The sequence below is a fragment of the Electrophorus electricus genome, chromosome 14 (genome assembly GCF_041902795.1).
Source record: "Electrophorus electricus isolate QZ-2024a chromosome 14, ASM4190279v1, whole genome shotgun sequence".
Lineage (NCBI taxonomy): Eukaryota > Metazoa > Chordata > Actinopteri > Gymnotiformes > Gymnotidae > Electrophorus > Electrophorus electricus.
The window spans coordinates 23113667-23135593 of record NC_137510.1 but is presented as its reverse complement, the minus strand read 5'-3'; the positions used below and the strand labels follow the sequence as shown (position 1 = coordinate 23135593).

Genomic DNA, 21927 nt, shown 5'->3' with positions numbered 1-21927 from the left:
ATACCACTCATTTACAGTAACTCAAAATCTCATGACCTGCTTTTTAATATATCTGGGTAGACAATTTAAAGCAATGTGTACATAACTGGATGGAAATGTGTTAATCAGGTTGTGATATGAAGGCCTGGCTGCAGTTGTCTTGATAAACCGATGATACAGTGTCCATTCCATGATGGGTTTAAAAATACACATGATGACAGCCAGTTCGGCGCAAGCCTGCGGCTCACGTACCAAAAGCAGGAACCCCTGCAGCCCATTAGGGGTGTTGAAAACGTCAAATCATTGTTGCTTCTTCGACAGATATAAGCACCACAACCTCGTCTCTGATCAACACCAATTTGTCAGGCTAATAAAAGCCAGTGTGAAGCTTACTGAGGTATTGGAGTATTGTATCACAGTGTTAAGCCAATGAATATCAAAGTGGAGTGGGTTAGCACAAAAAGTAATTATGACTGTACATTGATAAAATTGTTTAACAGTTTACCTTAAGAATCATTGCTGTGCTAGAAATGACCTTCAAACTAATAAAACAATGAAAGCAAAAGGTAGCCTTGGCTTGTTTAACCAACTCATGTGAGCCTGTCTTAACAAGAGCGACATGTAACTGATTTTTATTCAGTTTTATTATTAATACATCATCATCATCATCATACATTATATATATAATATATATATATTTTAATATTTAGGATTCACCATTTGTTTTTATTTTCATTATGCTTTTTTGTTTTTCTCAATGAATTTTTGAACTAAAATTATTTACAAAAACGTGATACAAATAAGTGAAAAGAAGTAGAAGAAGAAGAAGAAGAAGAAGAAGAAAAAAAAATGGATGAACCGCACGTAGGTGTGTGTGTGTGATATATACACGAGCCAGAGGTGCGCGGAAGGCGAGCCGAAGGGAGGACGGCTTGCGGCCGGTACCAATTACCCACAACAGCAGTGCATGATCCCATGGACAGGTTAGCTACAGGTGGGAAAAGTGAGCAAAAAATAGGTGTAGAGCAGCACAACACTAGAGACGCCTGGAAGACGAAGCAGAGACGCTGTACCCCGTGGCAGTCGGACTCCACGTTGAACGTGGGCTGAGTGTATGCACCATGTACACTACGTCCTGTAACTGTGGTGCCGTGCCAACGGCTGCTCGCCCCCACCTCCTGCAGCAGGCTTCTGGTGGCAACGGTACCGAGGACAGTGTAATGAAATGAAATCTGTAAGTCAGGCTGTGAACAAAGGAAGCGAAAAATGTCAATGTACAAATGGAAAGGAGGGCCAGAGGCAGGCCACTGCAAAGAAAGTACGAGAGCTCTGAAATTTTATGGTAAACAAGCCATAGTAAACTGTACGAGCGCGGAGGGAGGCTGGCGTTAAGACAGGGAAAGCCAAACAAGCGGCAAACCCTCGTGTGAGTGTACTCTGGGTCAGACAGACACGGAGAGAGAGAGAGAGAGAGAGAGAGAGAGAGAGAGAGAGAGAGAGAGAGAGAGAGACAGCACGTGTGAGCGTGCGTGCAGTGTGCGCGCGCGCGAGTGTGTCTCAGAAGGACCATCTCTCCTGTGTGCGGGGGTCCGTGTTTAGGGGGGAGGGCTCTGCGGCGTGCTCACTGCTGTCATCTCCACTCAGGCTCTTCCTGCACACTGGACACGTGTCGTGCTGCAAGAGGGGTCGGGGTGGGGACGGGGGGAAGAGAGACGGAGCTGAGCGCGGGCGGTGCTGGCAACGGCTCACGCCGCTGCCCGTCGCAGCCTGCGCTCCCACAGCGGGACCTTCCTTCTCTGCCCTTTCCCTGTTCCCTCTTATCCACTTCATGACTTCCTTCTTTCACCGTTTTTCCTGATCGCCCGTTCCATCCGTGCTGCTGGCAACAGTGCGGACGCGCTGCCGTCAACCCGGAAAAGGAGACGCGCACAAAAAATAGCACGAAGGACGCCCCAGATATTTAACAGCCTTTGCTCTGCAAGTCTGTAGCTAGAATGGTCCCCCCTCCACACTTATGTTTACCTCTTGCTCTCTTCCTGGCCAGCTTCAAGCATTTCCTCTATCAGCCCCACCACCCCCTGCTGTCAAGCGTATCTCACTTGGCTCTCCCCCAGCACCCCCGTCTATGTCTCACCAGCTCTAGCCAGGGCACGATGCAGTTGCTGTGGAAGAAGTGGTTACAGGGCAGCTGCCTGACGGGCTCTCCAACAACGTAGTCCTCCTTACACACCGGACACTCCATGCTGCTGTCTGAGAGGCAGAGAGGAAGGGCGTGAAGGAGGTTGGTGGGTGCACGGGCCAAAGGCTCGAGGGGACATGTTCTAATGGTCCTCGTGTATCAGGCATTACGTTTTGTTTGTTTTTTTTCCCCCTTCTTCAAGCAGAAGTTGAAGTAATAACACCAGCAGAGATATTTTAAAGGTGATGGGAGACTTGGAGAAGAAGGTTATAGCATGGGTGGAGGGTTTTGCACTGACCAGCTTGTTCCTGAGAGACGACGACTGTGGGGAGGGAGGAGATCTTTTCCTTCTCTGCAGGAGGGGGACCTGTGTTCTCAAACTGACCCAGTAACTGGGAGGAGGGAGAAAAGAACAAGATGACACCAGTGTGAAGGCGTTTCAACATGTCAATTCAATTCAATTAACTTGCCTTTTTACATTGTCAAATGCATTTTTCCTGGCTTACTGGATGGAGAACACTGATTATAAAGAAATGGGATAGTATTGCTGCTGGGGTGCCCTTATTCTTAAAGGCTCCATGCGCATCAGTGGGAGTACAAGACTCACATCATGGGAGCAATGGGTCCAAAGCCACTGTTCTAACCACAAACACACAAGACAACTTTTCTATTAAAAAATCGTGCCTTTTTTCGCATATATGTGGATATGTCTCAGTACCTGTGTAATGACTGCATCCAGACCCCCCTGTCCCCAGGCGTAGTCACCAGGGTTGGAGTGCAGCATGCCCGTCCTAACGACACACACGCACAAAACACACAGTCTCAACATAATCTAGAATTTTTGCTCGAGTTACAGTACATTCCAAGCCCTACACCCACATATGAAACACATGGGAAAGCTATTATTCTCAAAGCAAATCTTTTATACAACTTCAATAAGGATAATAGATTAATGAAATAACTAAGATGCTTTTGACAATAATACAAATAGTTTTTCTAGGAAGGATTTCTTTACCATGACAGTGGAGGGGAACCTGGAACTCCTGAATTGGCAAAAAGTCCAGCAAGAAACTGTTGTACTATTCTAAAAGAGAGAGAGAATAAAATTGGATGACACAAGGAGATTTAAATGCATTTATTTAATTTTCATAATGGCAGTTGCACCTCCCAAAAATTTTATATCTTTATATTCAACATAATAAAGCCAATCTGAAAAATTAAATAAAAATAGAACCAAAAGTAAAATGGGAGCTTTCCAAGCTTTGCCGAGGCATAGCGCTGTTTTAAGAATGAGAGACCTGCTGCTGTTATGGCTGCCTGCACTACGCTCCAGCTGTACAAACTTTGAAATGTGACATCACCAAAAAACTTGTGATACTGAGACAATGGGTTTCAGTAGAATAACATAAAGGGGGAAATCAGGTAATGAGATATGAAGTTTCATCCAGTGCATGCACACACACTCACTTTATAAAAATTATTTAATAATTTTTTATATACAATCTGGCCAAAAGTTTTAAGACTGACACAAATTTTGGTTTCCACAAAGTTTACTGCCTCCGTTTTTTAAATCCTTTTGTCAGATATTTATATGGTATAGTGAAGTACAATTATACGAATTTCATTAGTTTTTTTTTATTTTATTGACAAATATATCCAGTTTAAGCAAACACTTAATATTTACAGTGTTGACCCTTCTTTTTTAAGACTTCTGCAATTTGCCTTGGCATGCTGGATATCAGCTTCTGGGCAAAATCTTGATTAATGGCAACCCATTCTTGCCTAATTAGTGCTTGGGGTTATTTGTCCACCCTCTTTTTGAGGACTGACCACAGGTTCTCAATGGGATTGAGATATGGGGAGTTTCCTGGCCATGGCCACAAAATTTCAATGTTTTGTTCACCGAGCCACTTGGTTATTACTATTGCCTTGTGACATGGTGCTCTGTCATGCTGGAAAAAGTATTGTTCATCACCAAATTGCTTGTGGATCGTTGGGAGAAGTTGCTCTTGGAGGATGTTTTGATACCATTCCTTTTTCATGTCAGTGTTCTTAGGCAAAATTTTGAGCAAACCCACTCCCTTGGATGAGAAGCAAGCCCACACATGAATGGTCTCAAGATGCCTCACTGTTGGCATGACACAGGACTCATGATGGCGCGCACCTTTTCTTCTCCGGACAATAATTTATCCAGATGGCTTCTTTGCTGCCCTTCTTGACACCAAACCATCCTCCAAAAACCTTCTCCTCAATGTGTGTGCAGATGCACTCACACCTGCCTTCTGCCATTTCTGAGCAAGTGCTTATCCAATGGAGTGGGTTTGCTCAGAATTTTTTCCCTTGTTTTTTTTTTTCACCTGTTAAATTGAGAATAATAAACAACTCAATTTACAAATAAACACTTCTTACATTTCAAAAACAAATAAATTAATACATTTTTAAAAAAAATCAGTGACCAATATAGCTACCCTTCTTTTCAATAACAGTCATAAGCCTTCCATTCACGGAGTCTCTCGGTTTCTTAATCTGTTGACGATTAACCTTTTGTGCAGCACCAACCACAGCCTCCCAGACACTGTTCAGAGAGCTGTACTGTTTTCCTTCACCGTAAATCTCCTGTTTAAGAAGATGCATGTGATGGAGCATCGTCCTGCATAAAAATCACGGTCTTCTTGAAAATTGCAGATTTTTTCCTGTACATCTGCTTGAAGAGTGTCTTAGTAGGTTTGGGAGTTGATTTCGAGTCCATCTTCAACCTGAAAAGGTCCAACTAGCTCATCTTTAATAATACCAGCTCCACCTTGCTGGCATCAAAGAGTCAAAGTGCAGCTCTGTGCCCATTACTTATCGCCACGGGCCCATCCGTCTGGTCTGTCAAGAGTCAATCTCGTCTCATCAGTCCATAAAACCTTTGAAATATCTGTTTTCAGATATTTCTTGGCTTAGTCTTGATGGTTCACTTTATATGTCTTGTTCAGTGGTGCTCAGGTTTCAGCCTTCCTTACCTTGGTCATGCCTCTGAGTACTGAACACGTACTTCTGGGCACTCCAGGTAGGTTGCAGATAGGAATATGACAGCACTAGAAGATAATGGGTTCCTAGTCACTTCACGTTTGATTCCTAATTTGTGCCTGTTGACTATTTGCAACAAAATATTTGTGTTCTGTGATCACGCCCCAATATCTTAGCAATTTTAAGAGTGCTGCAATCCTCTGAAATTTTTGACTTTTCAGAGTCAGTTAAATCTCTTTTTGAGCCATTTTGCTTGAGGAAAAGAAGCTGTCTAATAATTATGCACACTTTGATATAGGTTGTTGATCTCTTTTAGACACGCCCACCCTCATTACACAAATACACATCACCTGATATGCTTAAATCCAATAGCCATTCAAGTTTATACATCTTGGAGTTGGAAAACATGCATAAAATGATGATATGGTCAAAATACTCTCGTCTAATATGTGTGCACACAGTACGTACGTGTGTGTGTGTGTGTGTGTGTGTGTATATATATATATATATATATATATATATATATATATATATATATCATGATCATTTTGCCCCTAGCAAACCTTCAGACATTCAGACACCAGATACCCAATATATAAAACTGCAATATTATTTTTAGAGTCTGAATATTGATATCATGGGAAATTATACAATTCAGTAACGTGCAATATAATATCTAGTGATACCAGCTTGTTGTATACACGACCAGTTGTTAATTACTGGATCTAGCTTTGTGAATATCTCCTTGTTAATTGGGTTCCCCTGTCTAAAGCTCAGAGAAACAGCTGTTTAAATCAACACTACTATGCAGAGTATTGCATTATGGACAGTGGCAGAAATTCAGATATCAGGAGAAAAAGGGTAAACTATGAAGGCTAGAAGGTGAGGGGGCAAAGTCGAAGCAGAAGTAGGTATCCAGTAAAATGTCTAGAATAACTAGAGGTCACCACAGGAGAGTAAAAGGCAAGTGCACTGAGAAAAAACAACTGAGTTACCATCAAACCATTATTAATGTAAACTGCAACAGAAAGAAATTAAGAGTAAATAAGGTCAAATCAAAAATAAAAAGTGTGCAGGAGCAATAAAAAAACAATAAATGAGTGTGTGAGAGAACTCACCCCTCTACAGCAGGTGATCGATCTGGCCGGGTGCTTCCTCTGGATCTGTATCTCCTCTGACTGTGCAGGCGTGGGGGGCGACTGGGTCCCCAATGATCCCCCCCTCCTAACGGGCCTCCAAGGCCACCGCTCAGCCCTCCAGGGACGGAGCCACCAAATGGTCCCCCTCCCAGACTCAGACCTGCGCCACTGCTCGGGACCCGTGGCTCTGAGTCAGGGCTGTCCAAGTCCACTGTAAACGGCCTCTCCACAAACAAGAGCTGCCAGAGCTAAAGCGGAGAGAGAGGGGGAGTGATGTGTAAATAATGAAGACAACATTCCCTGCTCTTCTGAAAAGTACATGGACTGCCAGCTTGCTGGACTACCCTCCTTGCGCCTCAAGCAGAGTATTGGATATTAATACTGAGACATTTCTGAAGTATGAGGGCAACATACCTCTGCAAACTGTGAAGCTGTGTCATCAAGGCCATTAGAACCACTGTCCAGGAGACTAAAGGAACACAGTCACAATGTTATCAATCACTATGCGTAATCAAACACCGTTTTTGGTGTTTGATAGCATGAACGATACTGTGTTAGTATTGGATGTCACACAAAGGGACTTATCTGGTGTCGTGAAAGCACCATCATGGCAACAGGTGGAGCTGCAGCATGCCATTACAGTAGATGACAATGAAGAAGTGGGCGGTTTAAAAGAAAACCTCACCTGGAATCCTCCGTCACCTCCTCAATAAATCCAGAGTCACATCTGGGGCAGATATACTCCTAAAGACAACCAATCCAGCAATTAACTTCTATTTGAATTCAGAAAGCCATCCACTAAAAAGTAGGTAATGTGAGTGGTTGGTTGAATCTAAGCAGTCGTCTTCACGAATTTAAAAGTATATTCCAAGTAATATGAACGTGTTAAGACTTTGCGCTTAACGGTGGTTCCAATCAAACCATGTCTGAACCAAAATAAACGATTTTGACACAATGCAGACTCTCTACTCAAAAGATAAGAGTCATGAATCAGCTTCTAAGGATAGTATGACAAGCAGTCATTTAATTCCACGAGGGCAGAAGTAAGCGCGACACTGCACACACTGTAACCTAATTAGGACTTCTAAGCATCGGTTTAATGACACACTGACAGACACGGCCGAAATTAGGACGAGCTCACAGCACGACACCATTTAGGTTCAAAACTTAAAACAAGAATAAGAGGATTTTACTTTCATTTTGTTCGCGACAAATTACTTCAAGCTGCCTGCCTTGCGTAACGCTACCTCAGCATGTTACAGCTACATCTAACAACTGTTCAGTAAAAATGAGGACAGACTTGTTAGCTTAAAACGTTTCACCAACAAAACAAGATGGAAACACTTCACTGTTGACGTGAGGCTAACAATCCTGAAAAAGGTGTCCAGCAGTCCAGCACCAAGCAAGAAAACCAAATGTCGTAGCGTTACTGCGACAGTTTGCTAGACTTTAACCGACGCGAAAACCCCCCAACAAGATGTATCTCTATCCCCGGCGCGGCCCAACAACCTAGGCGAACATTAGACGAACTAGCAGGCTAACTGAACTAGCTTTGCAATCGTAATAGCCAGCTAGCTGGGTAACAAGCTAACCAGCTAGCTTCGTCGAGCGACACAAAGGTGATCTCATTCTACTGTCAAGGACCCGTTTTCCCGGACAGACACTGGACGTGTACAGTAGCAAAGCGTACGTTCTAAGTCACGGTCTTACCGGCAGCTTAGGACTCACTTCGCCCTTACAGCAGTGACAGAAGAACCGATGCGGAGGGACCGCCGCAGCCTCCGCCATCTTTCCGAGAACGGCACAGACGGTGACGTCGGTCCTCCGGCGCTGGAAAAAGAGGCGGTGCCATGGCAACGGAAGTTATGTGGCGCACGAACGAGCCATGCGAGAGCTCACGTCGGGTGTCGGAAAACATTTGTCCTCAATCGCAAAGTAGACAGCGCCGGGAGGTAAAGGTAGTACACATTTTGAGGTTCGTAGTTTGTTCTGTATTTTTTCTATGTAGATGGAGCAAGAGTAGCGTCCGGCATGTGTTCAGTAGCTTGCTAGCTACCAAACAGCTTGCTAGCTGGCTATCTTGCTAATTCACATAGCGAGCCGCTGTCATGGTATAACACCAGCTTGCTATTTCTCGCTGACTTATCTTCAGACATAGAACCTGATGCTTGTCATTTCGGTTTGACTAGATTTAAGTAACACTTCTTCAACAAGTCCTCTTTTTCCTCCCCCACATTAGACCGGGCTAATAGCCAAATCAAGCATTTTCCAGTGAGCCACGATTAAAAAAAACAAACAATCAACGTTGTTGAGTTCGTCAGCGCTCATTTCAGTCGAAGTGCATCCAGAGTGACTTTAAGATGACGGCACAGGAGGTGAGGCTGTGTGCGCTGCTCCTGCAGGAGCACTTCGGGGAGGTAGTGGAGAAAGTCGGGACTCACCTGCTGCGTAGCGGAGCTCTGAACCTGCGCGCCCTCGCTCACGAAACCCGCACTTCCCTCGACCTGGTACGCTTGTGGTGCTCCGACTCCCACCGCATACGTCCCGTATCTTCTGTTCTCGCTCAAATCCGTGGCTTGTTACACTGTTTTGCATCAATTGATTCTCATTCTTCTGGATCTCTATTTGTCCCCCGTGTGTTGAGGCACGTGATGTCGGGTTCTCTCTAACGTGCGCTCCCCTCGCAGGTGAAGAAGTCTCTCTGTGTGCTGGTGCAGCATGGCATGTGCACGTTTGGACCGGGCCGCCGCGGTCCTGCTGGCCCGCTGGAGTACCGGGTGAGCTGCGAGCGCATTCTCTACATGCTCCGCTACCCGCGCTACATCTACACGGCCAAGAGTCTGTACGGAGACACAGGCGAGCTGGTCATGGAGGAGATTCTGCAAAGGGGTCAGATGACCATGAGCAATACAGTCAGGACAGTGGCAGACAGATTGACCCAAAACATGGAGGGTAAGGAGGCTTATCGCTATAGTAGTACTCTTACACAGCCAACTGTTCTTATGAAGTAAAGTGAATAAACGGGAGACTGGGTAACACGCAAAGCTTTTATTAAATATAATATAGAATGGGACAGAAGCTTTATACTCTGCTGAGGATTTAATACACTGGTTTCACATTACATCTCTTTAATATTAGAGGTAGCAATTAAACCACCTCACACGGTTTCTTTAACCTCTGCCCCCCAAGATGGCCAGAGCACGGACTACAATGACGTGGTCACTGCATTCTCCCGTTTGGTTGAGACCCATTTCCTGCAGCGCTGCCCCCCAGTGGACACAGCCACCTCAAAAAAGACAGTTTCAGAAGTTCCTGAATCTCCTGCCTCTACTATCACTCAGCCTTCTCAACCAGAGAACTATCCAGACTGCTACAAACTACCCCAGATCCACCTCACTGGTGAGTGTCTCCCATTCATATGTGCACACGCACATATGCACATAGTTAAATCTTCCCAAATGCACACTCTGTCTGTTAGATTTTGATTATTAGTAATTTAATCTGCATTCCCGGATCCCTCAAGTTTTTGATCATACCTAAAGTTATCAGTCTAGTCGTAAGCTGCTCTCCCTCTGACTGTGGCATAGGAGGATGTCCAGTGATGTGTGGTGTGTCTCTCAGGTCGGGGGAAAAGGCGGCGTTCAGATGAAGATGGTGACGTGGGTGCAAGAGTTGCAAAGAAAGCCAAACTGGAGCACACAGAGGTGGGAGTCCCGCGCTGTTCACACACACTTATGTGAGTGCATTTATCCCCAGCATCAGCCCCTGCGGTGTAACAGCACTCCGCCTGCTCTGTCTCCGCAGGCGTGCGGGGATGAAGGGATCTACTGGCAGGTGAACGTGGAGCGCTTCCACCTACACTTCAGACACCAGGCCATCATCAGTGCCGTAGCCTCCAAACTGGACCAGGTGGAGCTCAATCGACCGCACGCTTGTCGTCCCGCTGTTGTCGATCGTTACTGGCATTATATCGAGTGATGAAGCAGGACTTTAAAGCCTGCCGTTACTGCCAGACAAGTTCTGAGCTTTCGTGTAGAGCTGATCAGCATGTAGCTAGCCGATGGCAAACATGTGCAACAGCTTTGGCCGAATCTCTCCTGCTGTTCTCTCACCCGTGGCAGACGAGCAGTGAGATCGTGCGGACCATGCTGCGGATGAGTGAGGTGACGACCCCGGCTAACGCTGCATACACGCAAGCCGTCTCAGCTAATGAGGTAGCGCACGTGTGGACGGCCGTTATTCTGCTGTCGATTCCTTCTGGGAAGGTGTGTTATTTTTATGGCGTGTGATCATGTTAAATCATTTGCCAGATCTTCCGAGCTGTCCCTCCAAGTTACAACATCAGCAGACCAATACTGGACCAGTATCTCACCCTGCTGGTGGATGATCCGGTAAAAAGAATGGGGGGGGGGGAAGCATCTGGAAGTGAAATTCCATGTACAGTTCATAATAAGCAGCACTTGTCTCTTTTCTCTCACCCTCCCTCCTTTTCTATCACTTCTTCTCTTCCTTTCTTTCACACCCATCTTCTGTCTCTTTGTCTCAGATGGAGTTTGTGGGTAAGGCCGGCGACAGCGGAGGAGGAATGTATGTCGTCAGTATCCTCTCCGTCACGAAGCAGTCTCTCTACAACTTGACTAAATTGGATTTGTACAGAGCTGCTTGTTTTGTTTGTTTGTTTTTCACCCTTTCTCTGTTACTTTGGATGCAAATCATCAAAATGCCTTTTAGCTGAGTTGGAAGCTAAAACGCAGAGCAGTACATAGTCCTGTTGTTAAACCCTGAGCCTGATGTCAGACCTGCACCGTGCGCTGGCCAACCTCGCCAGGGCGACCCTGGAGTCTGTAGTCCAGGAGCGGTAGGTAGCCTCACCTCCTCCTTCACGCAGAGCACTCAGCTGGGTGTTTAAAACCGTATTCTCGTCCCAAACCGTGGAGTCAGGTTCGGTTCCCGGTCGGCCCGGATCTTCCGACTGTTGTTACGGAAACGGCACCTGGAGCAAAAGCAGGTGGAAGACTTTGCCATGATCCCAGCAAAGGAGGCCAAAGACATGCTGTACACACTGCTGTCAGAAAATCTGGTACAGCTACAGGTAACATGCAAAAAATAGAGGCCAACTACAAAAACATGTATAACAGGATGTCTAGTTTGTTAGCTGCTGTCGACCAGAGGAGGATGGGTTTCTCTTCCGAGCCTTGGTTTCTAAGGTGTCATGTAGTAGCTATTAAGGAGTTTTGCCTTGCCACTGTGTCCTCAGTAGAGGCCTGGATCCAGAATCTCTGTAAAGCTGCTTTGTAAAAAGCATGTTACAAATAAATTTGAATTGTACTTTGGAAATTTGAATGTCTGGGGGTGGGAATTTAAATGACCATGTAAATAAAGCACAAAAATCCATCTGGCATTGTCTGGGTGTTTCCAGGAAATCCCAAAGACCCCTGACCACGCCCCTTCCCGCACCTTCTACCTCTACACTGTTAACCAGTTGCCCACAGCCAGACTGCTACTGCAGAACTGCTACAAGGTACCACGCAGGTTCTCACTACTCTGGCAACAGCACACACACAGAGCTGCTTTGACTTCTACCGACAGTCCTCAGATACACTCCTTAGTAGTAGTAGATATTAATTGGGGTGTGTGTGTGTGTGTGTGTGTGTGTGTGTGTGTGTGTGTGTGTGTGTGTGTTTGCACACGCATGTATTCTACACAGGCAGTGGGTAACCTGATCGATAGGAGACTGTTCGAGACCAAAGAAAATAAGTGAGTTCTCTGCCAGTCTTTTACATGCTACAGTGTAGATGGTGGTGCTCTGCTGTGGTGTTGGAGGCTCAGACAGTTCAGTGCTTTCCCTGCTGCAGCCCCATTCATCCTTCCTGTGAAGGACTTTAGAAGTGACCCAGGTGCTGAATCGGATTCTGGGGCAGGGAAAGCACCCAGCTGTGCCATGCTGTGCCCGTCCAGGACTGGAGACGCACAGGCACTTGGGTTTGAAGTTTCCATGCTATGAACTGACTGGTTGGCTTGGCTGGTCGGGCAACAGGCGTCACCTGGAGAAGTCTCAGCGAATAGAGGCCATCCTGGGGTCTCTGCAGGCCAGCGGGGCAGAGCCAGCTCAGCTGGCTGAGGTGGAGGAGATGATCACAGCGCCGGAGAGGCAGCAGCTAGAGGCACTCCGTCACCACATCAACAAGTAGGGTACCGCTGCCAAACACACATTCCCAGCTGAGAGAGCAGCAAGGATTAACAGCTTCACTCTTGGAGAGTCATGGCACTGCACAGTTTAGTGTTTAGCCGCTTCTAATATTCTTGATCAGTGTGTTCATTGAACCAACTAATTAAAAGCTCTGTATGGTAGAGTAACATATAATTCTTTCCTCCCCCTTTTCTCTCCCTCTTTGTGGTTTTTTTTTTTGTTTGTTTTTTTTTTTGTTTTGTTTTTTTTTCTTTCTGGTGACAGATTGGATTCAAGTGAGAACCAGGTTGATGAAACTATATTCCTACTAGAATCTTACATTAAGTCCACTTCATGCTCACGCTGACCCATCAGTGCCTGGGTTAGTCAGTTACTTCAGGTATTTTAATTATTTAGGCAGAGGAACAAAGAAGTGTAAAAAATCTTCTACCGTGTTGCTTTGTAGCACTCAGAGAGACTGCATTTGTTTAGTACATAGTAATGATTTTATTGTTCATTTAAAACAATGGAATGGTCAGTGGGATGGAATATGAATATGTAACAGTAATAAAACTTGATTTCAGGAATTTTGGTCTGGTTTCTGGAATCTTTAATTGACAACGCATTTGTTTTACAAATCCTTAATCATCATCAACTAGTGACTCAAATGCAAGCATTTTACAAACCATGAAAATGAACACAGAGAGGATTAAAAAACAATTACGTGTTTGGAGATAAATAAAGTGAAACTGCTCGCTGTGACTTCTACCCATTGCTCCCATGCACATCTGAATAGTGCATTACATCGTGCAGAGTTCCAGTCCACACACTCCTCTACTCAGCCATCCAAATATAGCCTGCCGTCATCAGGGGCTCAGTGGAGCTCCGCTGAGGTCATTCATCACACCACCCTGGCAAGCACGCTCAATTCCTTCGTTTGACTTTAGCAGGGAAACAAATAAAACGCCCCCACTCCCCACCTCAGCCCCTCTTATCACTGCCTGCCTTGTTCACGCAATCGCATGCCCTCAGAGGCCCACTCCACGCGGCCCACTGGAAGCCGAGCGTGCCTCGGTGGATTCAGGGAGCAGGCCGGCGTGCGCGCCGGCTGTGCTCTCTTGGTGAAGAGTGGTGGGTGGAGTGGGTGGCCTCTGCTCCGGGGCGAGGTGTCGTCCAGGAAAAGGGGAAGGGGGTTGGGTGGCGGCGTGAGCCGTATGGACCCAGAGGTTCGGAGGTGGTGCGGCTCAGTCCTTGTGATTCTCATCCTTCTCTCTCCTCTGCATCCTCGTGAAAAAGCCCAGCTGTTGAGAGAGGCCCCAGCCAAGAAGGAGATCAGTGACAGGAAGATGTGCTACTCCAAATGCCAGTTATGGATGCAGATCTAATCTTTCACAATGACTCGTGATGACTGATGAAGGCAGCCGCGTTTCCACTGTATTATACTGGAAGAAATTGCAGTCTGCTGGCTTGCGTTTCAGTGGGGAAAAGCTGCACTACTAAACAGTCACTGACATTTGGCAGGCTGAGATGTAATCTGAGCTATAGATCAAGATCTTCAAAATAAGAGAACATCTGTAACACCCATGTGCAACATCTGTGAGTATAGTAGAGTATACTACTACATAGAAGTCTGCACACCTACACTGTTTTTTGTTTTGTTTGTTTTTGTTTTTTTACTGTTTTTGGTATTTAAAAAATAGTAAAGGTATCAAAACACTAAAATAACAAATGTTATTTTTGTGTTAAATATTAGCTTGTATATAAGTAGCCAGCCTATGATTACAGCTTTGCGTGTGCTTGGTGTTCATGATGCAGCCTTGTATGATATCTGTTAAATTCTCCCACATATGCTGCCACATAAGAGATTAAACTATTTTCTAAGGGGGCATTTAAAAATAAGTACATGTATTTCATTATTATTTTTATAATTTTATCAAATTCATTATATATATATATAAAATTTACACACACACACACACACACACAATTTGCCTTTAATACTATGAAACATTCATTCATTCTGGCTTGTCCAAGCCTTTGACTGGTGCTACATGTGTGTAAGAGCACGTCCGTGCTGAAAATGCCGGTTAAGTGTCGGTGCTTTTAACGTGGTGAGTGTTATCGTTCAGACCTTCCAGAGGATGAAGATGATGAGTGCGAGCAGGAGCAGGCCTCCGACAATGCTGCCAATCAGGATCCAGAACGAGATGGGTATGGAGCGACCTTTCAACACCTCCAACCCCATCTGCCCACATGGCACAGGCGCACGGTGAAACTGACTGCTCAGACACTGCTCAAGTAAAGCACAGGCTGGCCTAAATGTGGCGTGGTAGCTCTGGTGGTGTTGGTGCCCTGCAGTTCTCTCACCTCCCTCCAGATGGCAGCATTCCCCAGTGTGATCAGATTGGTCTCGCGTGAATGCAGTTGGTAGGAGCCCACTATCATCACAGCTTTGAACTTGGCCTGGTGCACAATGTCACACATACGCACAGAAAGGTAACGGCCATGCAACATCACTGGCCCGTTACTGTTAAGAATGTGTGGAATAGATCATGTGCTTTGATAAAGTATTAGTCTATCATGTTGAGAACATTAGATATGAACTTTCTAATATTTTTCTCATGTATATTGTACACACTGCTCCTTGAAATGAGAGCATTTAAAATGAGGCCATAGTTCTCAGTATGTTTTGTTGAACAAGGTGAGTATATATTTGTGAGTGAATGGGTGTGTGAATGTTCGTTCCTTACCTGTCTGAAAAAGTTATCATGAACTCTTCTGGTGATTCGTATTAAGGCCGTCTCTCCCTTCAGGAGTTGCTGGATTTGACACACAACCTCCACACACCAGGCTGTGCTGCAGTTCTAGACATACACACAAATTAAATGTAAATGTGGCTCAGTACAGTTAAATAGCTTAAGTAAACCTGTAACCATTTACAATTAATTTCAAACACACCTTAAACATAAAAAAACCCCCAACAACTCTGATATCGGGTTCAGTTCCCACTGTTTACTGATGTTTAGGGAAATGTGTACTTGTGGACAGCTCTCACCAGTACTTCATTTTTCTTCATGTCCTCAGGATGCAGCGGACGTACGTCTCTCTGAGCTGCCTTCATCTCAGCCAGGTCATTCTTAATACTGCAGTTTATACCCGAGATCTACACACACAAGTCCACGTGTGCTCATACATCAGTCCCGCACATTAGCAATAGAGTACTGCAATAGTGGGTTATGTTATATATGCAAACATCAAAGGATAAGCCCAAATATGCAACCAAAATCTACGTGATTTGACTAAGTGGGAATGTTTATGTATAAACACACACACAGCATAAACACTCACATTGTGAGAGATCGCATTCACCACAGATGAGAAGACTCTGTCTGCTGCAGCTATAGAGGGTAAACTGACATGCAGATCCAAATTATTGACCACATAGCAGCCTAGATTCTGTACCTGCACACACAAAAACACAGACATCTTAATACAAGCGCACACAGATAACATCAGACAACTGATGCTGGATCAGCATGTAGACAAACATGTTGTAAAACACATGTAACATACTAACTGTATGTTAAGTTTTGTTAAAGCGCTTTGATTTGTCTTTGATACGAAGATCTTTGATCTATCTAGGTCTTTGACTTATGTTTGATAAGGAATAATTCCTGATTATACACACCCTGAAATGTGTGTGGAATTCAGGTCCTGTCCCTTCTGACAACGTCCTGGTGGGATGAACCTCATACCGGTTTAGATTGGACTCACTGCACAGCACCAAACCAAATAAAGAAACAACGGTGACAGCAAATGTATCTTTAAATATACTTAATATGAAGTAATGGGTATTTACAGAAATTCTTAGGTACACTCTTCACATGAAATTCTATAAAGACATACATCAGACATTTTCTGAACGTATATGTAGTGTTCTAGTAGTGTTCTAACACAAACATATACTTGCTAAACAGATGGTATAGCCTTACTGATTTTGGTATTTCACTGTTAGTGTATAGCTAGGGCTGGTTATCGCTGGAACAGCCATTTAAAACAGAAGTTTGCCAGAAATAGGTACATAGAGAAAAACTGAGGAAGGTGGTCAAGAGCTTTACCACAGGTGGAGAGGAAGAGCCGCGACACGGTCAGTTATCAGCGCATGTAGATAGAAGAAAAGTCCCTAACCTGGTAATGAAGATGTCAGGCTCATACTGAACTATGCTCTGTAACTGAACAGTATTGTCTGAGTTCTCCCCTTCGATGCTGTCACTGTAAGAAAACACACACACACACACACACACACACACACACACACACACACACACACACACACACACACACACATACATATATCAACTACCATCTGTAATTAATGTTTCTCCATGCACATTCAGCCTTCTATGTTGATTAGCACCTTTGTTCAGTGTGTTATATGCACATTGTCAAGCTTTGTATGACAGCCTGTCAGTATGGGTATGATTTTAGCATTATATCAGCAGGAGTGATTTGTACTGTATTTTAGTTGTGTGCAGGCTGTAACATGTTCTTTTACTCCTGTGTGGACATGTACCTTGCTGCAACTAGCTTCATCTGGATCTTACTGACAAGGGACGTGCAACTAAATTCAAACTCCAACATGAAGTTCACCTGAGAAAGAGAGAAGCAGAGTGAGGGGGAGGGGTGGAGTGCAGGAGGAGGAGGAGGGAGGAGGAGGGGAGGGGTGGAGTGAGGGAGGAGAGAGGGGGAGGGGTGGAGTGAGGGAGGAGAGAGGGGAGGGGTGGAGTGAGGGAGGAGAGAGGGGAGGGGTGGAGTGAGGGAGGAGAGAGGGGAGAGGTGGAGTGAGGGAGGAGAGAGGGGAGGGGTGGAGTGAGGAGGGAGAGGGGTGGAGTGAGGGAAGAGGAGGGGAGTGAGGGAGGAGAGAGGGGGAGGGGTGGAGTGAGGGAAGAGGAGGGGAGTGAGCGAGGAGGAGAGAGGGGGAGGGGTGGAGTGAGGGAGGAGAAGGGGGAGGGGTGGAGTGAGGGAGGAGGGGAGAGGGGAGGGGTGGAGTCAGGGGAGAGGAGGGGAGGGGTGGAGTGAGGGAGGATTGCACTGCACTTCAGTAGCTGTTTTTATTTGAGACAAGGTAAAACTGAATGACAAAACTGGAGGGCACACCTTTGACTGGGAGCGAAAGACCGGGTAGCTGATGTTACAGGAGCGGCTGTTGGAGCTGAGTGGCGTGCACTCAATCTTAAACTGAGCATCCTCCTGAGAGGGAGAGAGAGAGCAAGAGAGAAAGAGAGAAACTGTATAGCGTAGATTTAATTGTTCAAGACTACCTTGGGTTAGAGCCAGTCAAGAGCAAGACCAAGAGGTCTGAGACAAATAACAGGGACTAGATGGCTGAGCCTGAGTCAAGTCAATTCAAGACCATGAATTTAAACTCAACTTTGAAAAATCTTTGAGTGCCAGAGTGGTTTGTTTTTCATATTGGTGGTGCATAGATGCAAGATGAATGAACGTGGCAACAAATGAACTTCTGTATTATACTTTTGTACTGAACTTTTGCCTTAACCAGAAGGCTTCTGTAGTGATGCCAAATTTAGTTATCAAACCACAATACCTACCGAGGAATAGCTTGCTATGCTTTAATAGCTCAATATAACAGGCCCATTAACATTCATTAACACCTGACACTTTGACGGATTAATGGTCTTATTTTGTGACCTACTAATGACACCTTATCCCTGCTGTTATCATCCCCACTTGTTACTAAGAATCCTCCACACCAACTGGGAATTGAACAGACGCAGCTGGCGAGAGCACACAGCACACGTGTGCCCAGTAGAACAGACCTGTCAAATGTGAGGGTTTTGTCAGAGTGGCATGCCAAGGCAGACCTGAGGCTCTCCTGCTGATGTTCTTATGATGGAGCCTGTGGGAATTACACCACAAATTTGATGGATACAAGTAAGGCAGAATCTACTGAGGACATGGAAACAAACAACACAACACATACTAAACAACATACACACTAAACTACATAACCAACACTAAACAACACAACACACACTAAACTACATAACTAACATTAAACTACATAATCAAGAGTAAACAACATAACCAACATTAACCTACATAACCAACACTAAACAACACAACCAACATTAAACAACATAACCAACACTAAACAACATAAACAACATTAAACTACATAACCAACACTAAACAACACAACCAACATTAAACAACATAACCAACACTAAACAACACAACCAATATTGAACAACATAACCAACACTAAACAAAATAACCAACATTAAACAACAAAATATTTTAGGATTCCTGCCATTTTTTGCCCACGGACCGGATATTCTGTGGTCTTGACTGGTTTTGAAAAGAATTGAAACTTTAATAATGTTCAGCACTGAGTTGAAATTCATGCATGACAATTAACATGTGATCTGGAGACTTAACTGGAGAATGAGAGCGGTCTCGAGTAATACATTTCTTGTACATTTTGTAGTATAGTAGTAGATTAGGTAGTAGTAGTAGTATTAGTAGTAGTATGTTTTGTGCATCTGTGTGTGTGCATGCGCGTGCACGTGTGTGTGTGTGCGGGTGTGCATTTGTGCATACGTGTGTGCATTTGTGCATGCGTGTGTGCATGTGCATGCGTGTGTGTGCATATGTGTGTGCACATGTGCTCACCCGTATACTCAGGCTGCTGAAGTGCAGGTTTCTGGAGTAGTGCAGCGTGAGGCTGGTGTTGTAGGCGTTCTCCAGCCGGTTCTGGAGCTGAACCTCCACTGCCAAGCGCCTACGGGGACTGCGGATAACGTACGGCTGCTGCCTGCCAGCACAAATCACATGACCCTACAGAGACCTGCCAGCACCAATCACATGACCCTAAAGAGACCTGCCAGCACCAATTACATGACCCTAAAGAGACCTGCCAGCGCCAATCACATGACCCTAAAGTGACCTGTGACTGCTCCTGATCAATCACAGCTTTTAGCAGAGTTTTTGCTCACAAGACGTGAAGGCAGGTTTATAACACAGCATCATTACTGTGACATTAGATGTGCATTATAGCTTTTCCGGTCACAGGTCATTAACAGCTTACGACTGTCGGGTCTCAGCCCCACCACTCCACGGCACTGAGGAGTGGAGTGTGCTGCTGGTACCTGCTTCCAGAGAGGTCCATGTGTGCCTGCAGAACCAGGTCCGTCACACACACGTCATCCTCGCCGCAATCTTTATAAAATGGGATCTAACAAATGCACACAAACAACCAGGCCTAAGCAACCAGGGTCTCGTACGGACATGTTCTCGCAAGGTGCTAAGGACTCGGTACACATTTATTTTTCATCTTGAGTAAGTGTGATTTGCTAAATAGTTTAGGATTACAGACGTGCTTAACGTACATATTTTTTAACTGTGGTTGGCCAGCCTTCATCTAGAACAGGACCGCTTTCTGTGTCATTGATTTTGAAGTGCAGGGAGAAACTGATTGGTCTGATGTAGTCTGCTGTGTCCTATTGGCCAAATAAGAAGAGAAGCAGATTCAATAAAGAGTCAAGAATAATCAATCAGTCAGTCAGGATGTCTGTCTGTCTGTCTGTATTGTATAGACTCACAACCACATGGAAGGGCAGTGTGTGGCAGAAAGGATCTCCTACACGAACTCTGACCCCTGTCAGAGTCTGCCTCTGGGAGTTGGAGTCAAACAGAGCACGTGCAGACAGCTTCCTGTCATCCAGCATGGCCCCAACCTGCAGATCTGGACATGGCAGAGAAGTATTTGGGGAAGAGTGTTGCATTAACGCAGAGAGCTGAATTAAGCTTGTTAAAGGCAGGTCCATGAGTCGGATACGGCGATGAAGCCCTGAGAGGGGCTTGTCGCAGAAGGTGTGCCTCACCGAAATACGTGCCGTACGAGCCTGGCGAGCGCGACAGGGCGAGGAAGCAGGCTGTGGCATTGAGGCATGCCGACTCGCGGCTGCCCCTCTGACAGTTCTTCTGGATGACGTTGATGGAGGATGGCTGGAAGGTCAGGCTCAGGTTGACCTGCACAATGCTGCAAGACCTACGCACACAGGAGCAAAGGTGTGTCAGCGCCGGGCGCCGGGCACGGGGTCAGGCCGGGCAGGCGGAGGACGCGAGGGGACCAGGCACCTGAGGAGGATGGCACCACCCTGGGCTCCGACGGCCAGGTCCAGCAGCTCATCACCGTCCATGTCGAACAGGGCGCAGAGGCTACGGCCGAAGTAACGCAGGGGCGTGGACAGAGAGGAAGCGGAGACTCGCTGCGGACAGGCGGCAGGAGACACAGAGGGATCAGACAGGACAAATGAATTCAGATATGGATGACAAGAACATGGGGTTCAGAGGAACTGATGTTTGTGGGCAAGCAAGTGTTCCAGACATTGGGTTTAGCTTTATGTTCTCGGTCATGCTGGACAATCGTGTCGCATGTTCTCATCAGCTCACCTGCTTGTACTGAGGGATGATATAGTACTCATCGCCATGGTAGATGTAAAGTGCCCCCTGGTGGTCATCTTCTAGCGGCGCTCCCACCAGCAGGTCAGCGTAGCCGTCGTGGTTGAGGTCTGAAGCCACAGCCATGGCGTAGCCGAACCGAGCATCCTGGGCCTTCTGCTGAGAGTGTAGTGTACCGTTTGGGGCAAAACCTTCCTGGGGGCAGGTAAGATATATGCAGTGGGGCTTTTCCTTGTGGTGGATTTCAGGATCAAAATCATGTTCTACATTCTACAATTATAATCCCTATCTGTTCCATTAGGGCTTTTTTTTCTGTGATTTTGTCTGGGTAAAAACATATGAATAATAATGAATGATAAGATGGAACTGAAATTCAAAATCTGTGCCTTTTTTGTTGATTAGTTGTTGTAATAGTGGTAATAGTCTAACATTTTTCAGTAGATCAAGTTCTTTCATGTTAAAGTCATCACAAGTTTCGCCTAAAATGATACATTGCACAAAGGACTTCATTACTCTTAATCATAAAAATGTCAGTTCTCGTAAGAGTGTTTGTAAAGGCAGACACACCTTATAATAGAAATTTGTCTTTATACATCCGTCATGCAAACTCACATACACACATACACACGCTGTTTGCCTTCATACTTCTTACCCCGTCTAGACAGTAGACATAGACTTTTCCTGTCTCTTTGTTTCCTGCTCCCAGGAACATGGGGGCAGCAATCAATAGGATATCTGTAATACCATCCTGATCAACATCCACCCCACACACCTCACTGCCAAAATAAGAGCCGATCTGGAGAGAGAGAGAGAGAGAGAGAGAGAGAGAGAGAGAGAGAGAGAGAGAGAGAGAAAAACAGAGAGAGAGAGAGAGAGAGAGAGATAAACAAGACAGAAAAGTGTTTGGTAAATCCATTTGTCAAAGCAGTGTAATGCGTTTCCAATACTGTAACATGGTCATGCCA

The 21927-nt window shown here is 45.4% G+C and overlaps 3 protein-coding genes across 6 annotated transcripts in view; 1 reads left to right on the top strand and 2 right to left on the bottom strand.

Annotated features, from left to right (window-relative positions):
- Positions 1-21: 21 nt before the first annotated feature.
- On the bottom strand, positions 22-8145 carry rnf115a (ring finger protein 115a). Its single transcript, XM_026999091.3, has 9 exons — positions 8020-8145; positions 6995-7053; positions 6724-6778; positions 6289-6557; positions 3174-3242; positions 2877-2949; positions 2457-2550; positions 2114-2229; positions 22-1653 (listed from the first exon to the last, which is right to left on the bottom strand). Exons 1-9 carry the CDS (start codon positions 8095-8097, stop codon positions 1537-1539), a joined length of 930 nt encoding a protein of 309 aa, XP_026854892.1. The 5' UTR covers positions 8098-8145; the 3' UTR covers positions 22-1536.
- Positions 8132-13065, top strand: polr3c (polymerase (RNA) III (DNA directed) polypeptide C). Of its 3 annotated transcripts, none has more exons than XM_026999248.3 (15): positions 8132-8284; positions 8549-8816; positions 8997-9261; positions 9499-9708; positions 9931-10013; positions 10114-10218; positions 10431-10523; positions 10620-10700; positions 10856-10907; positions 11107-11167; positions 11251-11401; positions 11729-11830; positions 12017-12066; positions 12347-12496; positions 12764-13065. In XM_026999248.3, the coding sequence occupies exons 2-15, from the start codon at positions 8670-8672 to the stop codon at positions 12843-12845; spliced, it is 1632 nt and encodes a 543-aa protein (XP_026855049.2). In that variant the 5' UTR covers positions 8132-8284; positions 8549-8669; the 3' UTR covers positions 12846-13065. The 3 variants fall into 3 exon arrangements, with proteins under 3 accessions (XP_026855049.2, XP_081551850.1, XP_026855050.2); XM_026999249.3 differs by having other exon boundaries at positions 8170-8267; XM_081695724.1 differs by lacking the exons at positions 12347-12496; positions 12764-13065 and adding an exon at positions 12268-12333.
- Positions 13066-13171: 106 nt separating this feature from the next.
- itga10 (integrin, alpha 10) overlaps positions 13172-21927 on the bottom strand; it is a 30913-nt gene continuing 22157 nt past the window's right edge. For both annotated transcript variants that reach the window (XM_026999250.3, XM_081695723.1), the window contains 18 exons: positions 21615-21758; positions 20954-21157; positions 20639-20769; positions 20383-20549; positions 20101-20243; positions 19888-19998; positions 19648-19733; positions 19172-19313; positions 17636-17728; positions 17052-17128; positions 16667-16750; positions 16167-16251; positions 15827-15940; positions 15534-15641; positions 15229-15342; positions 14846-14941; positions 14610-14723; positions 13172-13779 (listed from right to left, as the gene is read on the bottom strand). In XM_026999250.3, coding sequence (XP_026855051.2) covers positions 13723-13779; positions 14610-14723; positions 14846-14941; positions 15229-15342; positions 15534-15641; positions 15827-15940; positions 16167-16251; positions 16667-16750; positions 17052-17128; positions 17636-17728; positions 19172-19313; positions 19648-19733; positions 19888-19998; positions 20101-20243; positions 20383-20549; positions 20639-20769; positions 20954-21157; positions 21615-21758 — 2070 coding nt within the window. In that variant the 3' untranslated portion in view covers positions 13172-13722. The remainder of the gene's footprint in view (positions 13780-14609; positions 14724-14845; positions 14942-15228; positions 15343-15533; positions 15642-15826; positions 15941-16166; positions 16252-16666; positions 16751-17051; positions 17129-17635; positions 17729-19171; positions 19314-19647; positions 19734-19887; positions 19999-20100; positions 20244-20382; positions 20550-20638; positions 20770-20953; positions 21158-21614; positions 21759-21927) is intronic.

What these genes read in the sequence shown, in the direction of transcription:
- rnf115a (XM_026999091.3), bottom strand. Translation starts at nt 8,097, where the DNA reads ATGGCGGAGGCTGCGGCGGTCCCTCCGCATCGGTTCTTCTGTCACTGC. An exon ending in GAGGTGACGGAGGATTCCAG is followed by an intron (nt 6,779 to 6,994) that starts GTGAGGTTTTCT and finishes GTGTTCCTTTAG; the next exon opens with TCTCCTGGACAGTGGTTCTA. An exon ending in TGGATGCAGTCATTACACAG is followed by an intron (nt 2,551 to 2,876) that starts GTACTGAGACAT and finishes CCCTCCTCCCAG; the next exon opens with TTACTGGGTCAGTTTGAGAA.
- polr3c (XM_026999248.3), top strand. Translation starts at nt 8,670, where the DNA reads ATGACGGCACAGGAGGTGAGGCTGTGTGCGCTGCTCCTGCAGGAGCAC. An exon ending in GAGTCTGTAGTCCAGGAGCG is followed by an intron (nt 11,168 to 11,250) that starts GTAGGTAGCCTC and finishes CCGTGGAGTCAG; the next exon opens with GTTCGGTTCCCGGTCGGCCC. An exon ending in AAAATCTGGTACAGCTACAG is followed by an intron (nt 11,402 to 11,728) that starts GTAACATGCAAA and finishes GGGTGTTTCCAG; the next exon opens with GAAATCCCAAAGACCCCTGA.